The sequence below is a fragment of the Watersipora subatra genome, chromosome 8 (assembly GCF_963576615.1).
Source record: "Watersipora subatra chromosome 8, tzWatSuba1.1, whole genome shotgun sequence".
NCBI classification, from domain to species: domain Eukaryota; kingdom Metazoa; phylum Bryozoa; class Gymnolaemata; order Cheilostomatida; family Watersiporidae; genus Watersipora; species Watersipora subatra.
In genome coordinates, this window is record NC_088715.1 from 46,023,873 (window position 1) to 46,036,460 (window position 12,588).

The 12,588-nt window shown below is 37.2% G+C and overlaps 1 protein-coding gene across 1 annotated transcript; it reads left to right on the top strand.

Moving 5' to 3' along the window:
* Positions 1 to 2,911: 2,911 nt before the first annotated feature.
* LOC137402634 (uncharacterized) lies at positions 2,912 to 3,478 on the top strand. Its single transcript, XM_068089138.1, has 2 exons — positions 2,912 to 3,142; positions 3,233 to 3,478. Exons 1-2 carry the CDS (start codon positions 2,912 to 2,914, stop codon positions 3,476 to 3,478), a joined length of 477 nt encoding a protein of 158 aa, XP_067945239.1.
* Positions 3,479 to 12,588: the final 9,110 nt, after the last annotated feature.

A 12,588-nucleotide genomic window follows, 5' to 3' on the forward strand; every position in this document is an offset into this window, starting at 1 on the left:
ATAAATAGTTTGACGCAACGTCATGGTGATGTGTAAAGTGAATCAGCGAATCTATGAACTCCTATTGACTTAACACAGAAACCTGCACAATTTTTTGTGTGGTTTGTGCATCTGAGACTGCATAATCTATCAAAAAGGTATAAAACTGACTTTGCATGAGAAAGGCAAGAGTCTTACACACATGTTACTAGATAATACCAATGACTTGAAGCTTCTATATCATTGATAATACAAAGAGTGACCAAATAGAAATTAAACTAATAACAAACTAATGAATCAAATGAGATTTAGAAGCAGCTAAGCTGGACCACTGTATTAAACACCAATTAGACACAACTGAAAATAACTAAACGAGATAGTTTTTGTCTAAGGTTGGTTGAACTAGATTCCTGCTTTGAAGCGGCACAGTGTATTCTGATTTTAATATGCTGACTCAGTATAGTTTTGAGTAGATTTGTTGCATGCACTGTGCATATGAAACCTTGATTAAGGTTAATAAGACATATGTTAGTGTATGAGATGTTACTTGTTTAATCACTCTCTGTGCGATACCATAACTCTCCATGTGTGAACGGAAGCAGTTTTTGCAGCAATACATATTCGAACTGTCAATTGGTTTAGCATCACCAATCCTCTTCTGTTCTTAACTGAGATTAGAGTTATGCCATCACTACTTCTAATGTACCTCCCACTACTTTTACATTGGTCAAGAACATAATGCAGTCATCGATTTGAGTTATAAATAATTTCTTATCACCAAACTCCTCATTTTCATTTTCCTCAGCTATTGTATTGTCCTTCTTCTTACTAGCCAGAAAACGTAGCAGGAGTTAGCCAGTTTTTCAGCCCTTTTCACATCCAAATCCATACAGTTAGCATTGAGACTTGGTGTGAAATCCGCTTTTACTAGCAGTGTTCAAAGCGTAGATCTAAAGCACTGTGGACATCCTGGTGGTTGTTATAGCCACCCTTTATACGTATCTTGGAAACCCGAGTTTCAATATGATCCTGGTTGATCTTAAAGGTTAAGAAGTAGTTAATGTAAGTATACTTGCTGAAAACATATTGAGCATTGATATGTACGGATTTGGCTGCTGACTCAAAATCAATGGTGAAGGTTTTCTTATTATTTTCTACTAGCAGGTTTTTCCTGGGGGTTTTTAATTGGCATAGATAGCTTATGATATTGTTGAGAACTTCTTGTTTGAGTTGAAGTTCTGTCTTGTTATGGACTCTTTATCATCTTTGCCATATGAGTAATGGCAATTTAGGATATAACTAGTGTGTTGTAGTCTCCTCTGATGACATTTCACCAATAGTTTGATCTTGTTGCAACGGTTATGACTTAAAAACTATTATGACATGCATACTTTCACGACCAAACTCATTGCTAAACTGAAGGCTCTGTTGCCTTGATGCACATCACTGTGACGGAACGTCATAAAACGATAGCCAATTACCTGCCTCATTTTTGCTCTATTTTAATAATAGCCATTTGCCAATCCTGGGTTTAATATATCTATGGTTAAGTACTAGAATACAAGCTCTGATGTCTACATATTTTTACTTTTAGTAGTAATCTAGATACAATTTTGCTACATGTTAACAACTGAAACAGCAGTTAACAAAAATTTCATATTGCGATGAAAAACCTGAAACAATAAACACTGTTTAACGGATGAGTGGGCTGAGTGCCAAATTTTAGATTTTAATTAATCTTTTTGTATCAATTGCCGAGAGAAAATTGTCGTTATTGGTCGAACTAACAACATGGAAGTGAATTTTGCTGTGAGAGATCGTCAGGTGTGCCAATAGCAAGCAGAGAATATTTATATGCAGAACAACTGTAAAACAAAGAAGATGAACAACAGCGCGCATAGAAGCGGACCAGGTGAAGACACTCGTTGCTGCAGGTTCAAAATCTATATGATGCAATATTTTTCTCAACTGGTAAGCACGCCTTCAGAGAGACAGATGCACACCTCTTATTATAGTAAAAATTAAGATTGGCAGCCTGGTGGGATGTAAAAGATGGTTGGGTGTAACAAGTATATGTACAATTATTTTGCAGTGTATCCAAATGGCAACTTTCGCAGATGTTGGCATGTCAGGTAGCAATGCAGAAAGTCAAGATTTTGAATTCCCCATGATGCAATATTTTTTCTCCAACTTCAGTATTGGTTTTGGACAAACGTGAGTGTTGAAACGTAATGTGACTTTTCATCTGTCTCTATACTTAGCCTTTTGTCAGTATTATACGGTAATTCTAACTTTGCGGTTTTTGCTCTGAACTCATGTTTATCTGATTATCATTGTTTAATATGTTTACTCAGTATTTACTCAATCTGCTGTTGCTTTTACGTTGCTGCTTTACCTTCTCCAGTTAGTTGTCAGAAATATACCAATCTATATACAACCACTCTCTTCTCAAAACAACAGGTTATGGGCCCGGTGCCTCCGGACTGTGGAATAACATAATCTACATAGATGACTACATAGTAATCGTTACCGTATTATTACATCATGGCTTCTGGAGAAGAGAAATACACCGTTGACAAGCTGGATGGCTCGAACTGGACTACATGGAAATTTCAACTCAAGCATTTACTGTTAGCAAAGGTCTATGAGGTTACGTAGATGGTAGCACTACCCTAGCAAGTGATGCAGATGAAGGAGCTAAGAAGAAATTTCAGGAAGGGTCGCAGCGAACATTTGCATCCACCGTAATGGCAATCAGTACCCCGCAGTTGTACCTTATCACATCTTACGAGGAGCCAAGTGAGGCCTGGAAGGCACTGTGTAAACATTATGAAAGAGACACATTAACTAATAAGCTTTACCTTAAGAAACAGTATTTCCGCACACAAATGGCTGAAGGAACATCAATTATGCAACATGTAAAGAGTATGCCATGACGGATAAACTTGCTGCGATAGGAGCAGCTGTGGCTGCAGAGGATCAGGTGGTTACTCTTTTAGGGAGTTTGCCTGAAAGCTATGCAACATTGGTTACAGCTCTGGAAGTGCGTGCTGATGATAACTTGGACATTAACTTTGTTCATCAGGCTCTACTGAATGAAGAACTAAAGCGACAAGAAATGAAACCTCAGCAAAAAGTCAAGAGTGAAAATGATGCAACCCTAGTGGGAGCACAAAAACCTGCGCAAGCTAATAAAAATTGTAGACCTCATGCCTGCTACATTTGCAACTCACCTCAACATCTGAAATACTAGTGTCCTTATCAAAAAACTGAGCACATGAATAACCACCAGGCTCAACTTGTAGAAGCGCAGCAGCCTGAACAATATGACAATGACAACAGTACTAATAATACTGAATGGCTGTTTGTTGGCAGTGGTGGAGCTCAAGCTGATAATAAGCAGTGGCTGATAGATTCAGGAGATTCATCTCATATGACAAACCAGAGAGAATTGCTTATTAATTTTAAGGAGTTTGAATGCCCAGAAAAATCAGGCTAGGAGATGGGAGAGCTGTGGAAGCAACAGGTTGCGGGGATGCACATCTAGACATGGCCTTCATAATGAGTGCAACAAAACCTGCTACGCTTACTGAGTGCTCTATGTCCCTCAACTATCATGTAACCTATTCTTGGTACGAGCTGCAGTGAACATGGGTAGTACTGTGAAATTTAGTGGAACAAAATGCTGGATTCGCAATAAAAATGGACAATTACGTGGCATGGGTATTTTGGTAGACAAACTCTATGAGCTAAAATTTACGCCGATGAATAAATGTAGTGAACATGCCTGTGCTGCAGAATTATCTAACATGAACATTTGGCACCAGCGGTTAGGACATCTGAATGAACAACAACTACGCACACTTATAACTCGACAATCAGTAAATGGTATCAATATCTCCAAAGATGCTGAGAAAACTCTATCCTTCTGTGAAAGTTGCGTAGAGGGAAAATTAGCTCGCAAACTATTCACAGAGTCTCACACACAAAGTAACCATAAGTTGCAACTTGTTGAAAGTGACATTTGCGGACCGACGCAAACTAAATCGCTTGGTGGAAGCATTTACTCTCTGACCTTTATTGATGACTACTCTCGCTGTTGCACTGTCTATTTTCTAAAACATAAGTCTGAAGCTCTTGAAAGATTTAAAGAGTTTGAAAATGCAACTGTAAACATGACTGGTGAGAAAACTGTAACACTGAGGACAGATAATGCTGGTGAATATCTGTCAACTGAGTTTAAGGAATACCTAAAACAGAAAGGTATCAAACATGAACTCAGCATTCCCTATGCGCCACAACAGAATGGCATCGCTGAACGGATGAACAGAACACTTGTAGAATCAGCACGTACTATGCTAAAGCATGCTAGATTGTCTAATTGTTATTGGGCTGAGTCAGTTTCAACAGCTGCCTACATACGCAATCATGTAACAACAACTGCTCTAAATATAGACGTTACACCCTACGAGCTGTGGTACGGTAAAAAACCTGGTGTCAGTAACTTTAAAGTTTTTGGTTGTGTAGCCTATGCACATGTTGCTGATAACCTCAGGCAAAAACTTGACAGTAAAGCAATTAAGGTTAGATTTCTTGGTTATAGTAGACAGTCAAAAGGCTATAGATTGTTTGATGTCAAATCCAGAAATTTTTTGGTTAGGCGTGATGTTGTCTTCAGTGAATCAGACTTTGTACTTGATTGCAGACAGCCTCAGAGCAACAATATGGACTTTGATGTAAACTTGCCAACACCCAGCACACACTGCAGTACCGATGAAAAACCTGCACAGCACCCATGCTGTAGATCAGAGTGAGAGTGAAGACCACCAATTAGATTTGGGACTGATGAATTTATTATCTCTACTCATGTTGCTTGTCTGGCTAGCGAAGTTGCAGAGCTAAGCAGCTTTACAGAAGCAATGAACAGCGAGCATAAATTAGAATGGAAAGCTGCAGCAGATGCAGAGTTCAAATCCCTGATGGAGAATGAAACATGGGATCTAGTGGAGTTGCCTAAAGACCAGAAACCAATCGGCTGCAAGTGGGTCTTTAAAGTTAAACAAGGGAGAGATGGAAAGATTGAGCGATTCAAAGGGAGACTTGTAGCCAAAGGCTATACACAAAAACATGGAATAGATTACGAAGAGACATTTGCTCCAGTGGTGCGATTTTCTTCTATCCATACAATATTGGCTCATGCTGTAAAGGGAAATCTGCTAATTCACCAAATGGATGTGCAAACTACATTCCTAAATGGAGAGCTGGAAGAAACGGTCTATATGTGCCAACCAGAAGGATATGAACAACCTGGAAAAGAAACATTGGTTTGTAAATTGAAAAAGGTATTGTATGGCCTCAAGCAATCTCCTCGATGTTGGAACCACGCATTCAGAGCATTCATGGAATCTATTGGATTCAAGCAATCTGACGCTGACCTTTGCATATATATACACCCGACTACACAAACTCTGGTAGCTGTATATGTAGACGACTTAATTTTGCTAACGAAGACAGAAGAGGAAATGATTCAACTGAAAGACAATTTCAAAACATGTTTCAAAATGAAATATATGGAAGCAATACATTATTGTCTAGGCATATCAATAGAGAGAAAGAGAGAAAAGCTGGAAATGCATCAAAGGGAGCACATCATAAATAAATATGAGCTAACTAATGCTCATACTGTTACAAAACCTACAGATACCAGTGTAGCTCTGTGCAAAGATGATGGAGTCAGCAAACCAACGAATCGCAGGCTATACCAATCAATGACAGGCAGTTTACTTTATGTGGCTCTTGGAACAAGACCAGATATAGCACAAGTGGTGGGAGCGGTCACAAAGTTTAATGCTGACCCAAACAATGCTCACCTAAACGCAGTATCTGAAAGGAACTGTTAATTACACATTACAATATTGCACATCAAGTGATGACCAAATAATTGGTTTCTCAGATGCTGATTACGCGGGTGACCATGATGACAGACATTCTACTTCAGGACAAGTCTTTATGCTAGCTGGTGGCGCCATCAGCTGGTTGAGCAAAAAGCTGCCGATGGTAGCGTTGTCTACATCTGAAGCTGAGTACATAGCCCTATTCTCAGCTGCCCAACAAGCTGTTTGGTTGAAACGACTGCTTGCCAAACTAAGACCAGGTGAAGAAAAACCAACTATTCTAATAAATGAAGACAACCAAGGAACTATTGCTATGTCCGCCAACCCAGTCGCCCATTCAAGAACAAAACATATTGAGGTCAAGTACCACTATGTACTAGAAGCTAAAGATAATAAAGAGATTGTTATAAAATACTGCCCCAGTGACATGATGACAGCTGACATAATGAATAAACCATTACCAAGGCCAAAATTTGAGAGACTGAGAACCACCATGGGTGTTTTGAAATAGATTCCGACGTGCTACAGTGTGTACTGGAATGATGACAAGTCAAGTTAGTGGGAGTCTAGGAATGTAATGTGACTTTTCATCTGTCTCTATACTTAGCCTTTTGTCAGTGTTATACGGTAATTCTAACTATGCATGCAGTTTTTGCTCTGAACTCATGTTTATCTCATTATCATTGTTTAATATGTTTACTCAGTATTTACTCAATCTGCTGTTGCTTTTATGTTGCTGCTTTACCCTCTCATGTCAGTTGTCAGAAATATGCCAACCTATATACCACCACTCTGCTCAAAACAACAGTGAGGACAGACACGGCTCTTATTATAATAATCATTATAGCAAAGACTACCAAAAACTTTTTGGTAATCTTTGCCGCAAATTAAAGTTAGTAAAGTTTATACCATCTATCTTTAAGCATGCTTACGACTATCTCTAGTTGAAGCAGCAGGTTAGCAATAATAAATTAAACAAAAACTTTGAAAAAAACCAGTTCATGCTCTGATCCTGTCGCTGCATTACTTGTTGGCTGACCTATCAAATAGTGAAGGTTGCATTTTAGGCACTGCGTAAAAAAGCTTATAATTGTGCTGAAGTTGCCAAACTCTTGACCTACAGATTATTAAGAAAAAACATAAAATTTTGAATGGCAAAAATTTTCTGAATATTTGACCAAAAAAGAGTATTAAACCAGACGATTGCATAAGTGACAATGGATCTTAGCAAATGGTTATATAGTTGTAAAAAACCATTAGCGCAGACAACTGTATAGTTGTGACAGCAGATCTGAGCATTTTAATTGTTTTTTACGATAACCAAGTAGTGCGTGCTAAGGACTTACAATGATAGCAAATGCATTTGTGGATGTTGAATTTGAATCAGTATTATGAATTGTGCTCATTTACAAAGCAAATTATGAGTCTGAAATAGTGTATGAAAAGCAATAAAAGGTAGTTTTCTAGCATACAGGCAGCTTTGCAACTTTGAAATCATTTAGATTGCCTTAATTGGAAGTGAGCTCTAAAGATATTAGAAAAGTTTAACATGACTTTAATTAGTAATTCTAAGTTAATACGGTATATGTTAGTTGTTAGCATTCACTAAGGTGCAATTAGTACTTCTAACTTCATATGCGCATTGGTACTTCTTACCTAAGAGTGCAATCGGTGGCGTTTGCCAAATGCAATGCAGCTTTGGATGAAAGCTGGTCTAATCCTTAAATCTTGGCCTAATCTAGACTATCAGCAAACAACACAAGTCGTTGATTTGCAACGCACTAATACCTTTTTGTACCAGTCTTGTTAACATTCCTGTCCTCATGCCTTAGAATTCTGTTAACATTACTTGATTTGTATTGGTTAAACATTGCGTGAACATTACCAAATGCCAAACTCAATTGGCTTATTCACAGCACATCAATCGTAGCAAGCAAGGTATATCAATAGAGTAAGCTTATCAATACAAGCCGCTTGTTTGGGCATGCAATCTTACGAATCTGACAATAGATGTTTGTTGTTTGTTGCAGTCAACCTTTAGGTTTGTTGTGCTGAATCAACCATGTTTGAATAGTGGCTGTTGTACTTGGTTCTGTAAGCTAAGAAATGCAGCCTGAGGGTAACAACTCAAAAAGCTTTCTTTGCCATATTCATGTTTTGTAGCCCTTTTTGAAAAGACCTAAAGTTTTGGAGCTATTCACTATTTGTAGTTGGCCTTGTCATTATACTGGCTTGAAGACTTAGAAAGCAATCATGAACAATCAGTAAAAGTCATTCTTACTCCATAGACTCATGTGGCAATAGAAAACAACTCCTTTGTTGTGGCCATACATGTGCTGCAGCCATACATTTGCTGTAGCAGAACATTTGCTGTAGCCATATATTTGTGGTAGACCTGTAGCAGATGCCAGGCCACAAACTTATTTTGACATTCTACTCTCATAATTTCCACATATAATCACTCTTATATGTTTGCATTACTTTTTGCATATTGTTTCTGTCTCTATTATACGTTTATATCGCTAATAATTTTTAACGCTTATAGGTTTGCCTTAACTAAGCCAACATGTTAGCGATCACATTAATTATCTTTCTCACACAGTTTCTTGTCGGATCCTACATATGGTACGGGGGGGGGGGGGGGGGGGGTGGCAAAATAGATATATATATATATATATGGGAGCACTATCACTAGGAGAGCAGACTAGTGGTGACTACACTACTAATGGGAATTCCTTTGAATAAAACAAGTGAAACCATCCAAACTTCTTTCACATTTTATGCAGCAATTCTTACATCATAGATCGTGCCTGAGTAAATGCCGGCAAAATCCTTTATCGGCCTACTTTTGACGCTTTAAGGTTTTTACAACATACATTCTACCTATAAGGTAAGACTGGCTTGTGTAAGTTACTTCCTTCTAACCCCAGCATTATGAACACTTGTTTTTACTAGTGAATTGCATTGATGCTGTTCATTCTAAGCTGGTAACACGGCTTATATTTAACTATCATCGTTGCTTGCCTAACAAACTGTTTCTATTTTAGACAATGTGTATATAATAACTATTATAGGTATGGTGCAGTCTGAAAGTTATTCCTTCCACAGACCAAGTCTTCTAAACCAGGAACAAGTATTTACTGCAAATAATCAAGATTTAGAGTCAGTATAAGTTTACTGAGTTTATCCGTAAATACTGGATATCTGTTTGTACATGTTTACACTGAGATAACAAAACCGTTACATTATAGTGGTTTTAATTTTAACCACTATACTAAATTCCAATTGAATTTAATTTATCCTATGTTGCATCTAAATCAATTTTTTCGAACTTATGTTTGATTTACGAGCTTGCAATATAGCAACCCACCAGAGAAATCCGATCAAGTATATTTAATAACCATTATTATACGATAGCAAAATCTGAAAAATACCGTTGACCTAACACACAAAAACATTCTTGTTTTAGTCCAGTTTCAAACTCATTGCTTTTTGCTTTACCGGGAGACTACATAAAAGTGGTAAACCTCACTGTTGAAATGCGGCTCATTTGACTAATCAAATAATCGTATAATAGAGACAGAAACAATATACAAAAAGTAATGCAAATATATAAGAGTGATTATATGTGGAAATGATGAGAATATAATGTCAAAATAAATTTTTGGCCTGGTGTCGCTACAGGTCTACCACAAATATATGGCTATAGCAAATGTTTTGCTACAGCAAATTTATGGCTGCAGCAAATGTATAGTTACAACAAAGGAGTTGTTTTCTATTGCCACATGAGTCTATCATAATAACAGAGTAAGAATGACTTTTACTGACCGTTCATGATTGCCTTCTAAATCTTCAAGCCAGTATAATGACAAGGCCAACTACAAATAGTGAATAGCTCCAAAACTGTAGGTCTTTTCAAAAAGGGCTTTAAAACATGAATATGGCAAATAAAGATTTTTGAGTTGTTACCCTCAGGCTGCATTTCTTATAGCTTACAGAACCAAGTACAGCAGCCACTATTCAAATATAGTTGACTCAGCACAGCAAACCTAAAGGTTGTTGGGCAAAACTGCAACACAAACAAAAGTCGCATTACAGTCATTTGGTATCAAAAGTTTCACCGTCTCTTACTCTGCTGCATTGTAGGTGCAAAATATGTGGAAATGCGATTACGAGCTCTTAAAAGCTAAAAAAAGAACAGTTAATTGCAGCCATCACAAAAACGCCATAGGTTGGAATGTAGGTTTGAGCAATGAAAAATCATCTTCATCCTAGTTTTGAACTCATGACGTTTGAATCACATGTCTACTACCTGCGGGTATGTAACCGCAAGACTATGTCTACTACCTACGGGTATGTAACCGCAAGACTATGTCTACTACTTGCGGGTATGTAACCGCAAGACTATGTCTACTACCTACGGGTATGTAACCGCAAGACTATGTCTACTACCTACGAGTATGTAATCGCAAGACTATGTCTACTACCTACGGGTATGTAACCGCAAGACTATGTCTACTACCTATGGGTATGTAACCGCAAGACTATATCTACTACCAAGGGTATGTAACCGCAAGACTATGTCTACTACCTACGGGTATGTAACCGCAAGACTATGTCTACTACCAAGGGTACGCAACCGAAATCCTATGTCTACTACCAAGGGTATTTAACCGCAAGACTATGTCTACTAACAAGGGTATGTAACCGCAAAACTATGTCTACTACCAAGGGTATGCAACCGCAAGACTATGTCTACTACCTACGGGTATGTAACGGCAAGACTATGTCTTCTACCTACGGGTATGTAACCGCAAGACTATGTCTACTACCTATGGGTATGTAACTGCAAGACTATGCCTACTACCAAGGGTATGCAACCGCAAGACTATGTCTACTACCTACGGGTATGTAACCGCAAGACTATGTCTACTACCAAGGGTATGTAACCGCAAGACTAAGCAGTTGTTATCATTCCTATCTGTCTTACCATATACTATATATTCTTTTCGCAAATGCACATGCTAAGTTCAAGTTTTTTATTCCTAATTTATAATACTTTTCATGCTTGTTATTTCCTTTGAAATTAAAAAAACTAATTAGTTCTTCCACCTTAGCTTACTTTTATATTTCACAATTTTAAAATCTGTCGTTTCAATTTCCAATGTGTTGTTACACTTCTATTTTTGTTGTTCATAAGGTTCAGTTGCTAAATCTGTAAAGGCTAAATACTTTTCATGTGAATAATTATATTATCTCGAGTAGGAATTACCTCCGCATTCTCTCTCTGTTTGTCAGACAAAAACAGATCAATATAGGATTTTTACGTTTGCATCATTATCGAGGGTACCGGCCTGGCCTATCAAACAATGCACTTCTGTTGCAACAGTAAACCGTTATATACACACACTTCTAAGTTTTGATTATTAAATTCTATTATTAAATTTACATATTAAGGATTTTTATCTCTTTTCTTAATCATTATTGTCTCAGTATCAAATCATTTTATATCATGATAGTTGTAGCAAAACTGAATATTCAACCATTATTTGCTCATTATTTCACAGTTGAACATCATTAGTATTTTTTACTTTTTTAAAAATTTAGTTGAACTATCCAAAGAACTTTTCTCATGATCTGACATTTAGAAGCTAAAATGGAAAATGTTGGGTAAGTTAAATAAAAATAATTTTTTGTGCAGAGACTTTTGTAACACCCACACAAGGCGGGCATTCAGCTAGATATATAAACATTAGCTGAATGCGCTAATGTGAATATATGCGATTATATATGAATATATATATTAAATTATTAATAAGGTTTTAAATATATAGATTTCAAATTTTGTGTATATGTGTCTGTGTGTGCCTACCTATAGCTATCAAAATCTTGGAATCAAGAATCTGTAACATGGGGGATTTCATCTCGGGCCCTCCTGTTTGCTAGCCCATTACCTTACCAATTCAGTCACACTAGCTTGATGAATTCACTAGGCATATATGTTGATATATGTTGCTATATGAGAGCAAAAATGTTGCCACTCTCCGTTCTGATGCAACCTGATGGTGCAGCATCATGGTGGGTAATATTATGCATGCTCAATCGTTAGAGCAACTAGTTAGCTCTTATTAGTAAGCCTACTCAAATTATCCATTGGCAATGTGCCAGACTAATGGCAAGCGGCAGGCAGCTTTATTACCCTCATTGTTTATAGGCTGACTCTTAATTCCAATGCAACTTTAAAATTGTACCAGTAGCATGACGATAGTTAGTCACACTTATGTATATGCCTTACTAAAATTACTATTAATTCTTGAAAACACGCAGAAGAAGTAAAAGCATAAAAAATTGAATTTACCTTAACAGTGAAAATACTTTTAATGCAGATCATAAAATCAGGTTGGTGACCAGTTTTATCACAGCAGCATTTGTTTGAAAAACTTGAAAAATTGGTTAAAACTTTGAAGCCAAACTTGATATACACAAACAAGCTTACTAACTCTAGACTGTATTATTTACATTCAATTGGCTGTGAAAACACTTATAATAACACAGTTACTTTTAGCTACAAAATAAAACCTTTTTAAAAATATACAATCAGATGGTGTTGAAGCCATAAAAAACTAAAGACAGGTGCTCACAATATGTGTCCGTGGAGCGGCTCACTGGCTTAGCAGTAGGCTGCTTGGCGGACGACTGCTAAGCCAAGCAGGTC

Coding starts and splice junctions, on each gene's coding strand:
- LOC137402634 (XM_068089138.1), top strand. CDS start 2,912: ATGACGGATAAACTTGCTGCGATAGGAGCAGCTGTGGCTGCAGAGGAT. Junction 3,143..3,232: donor GTGAAAATGATGCAACCCTA/GTGGGAGCACAA, acceptor CTGAAATACTAG/TGTCCTTATCAAAAAACTGA.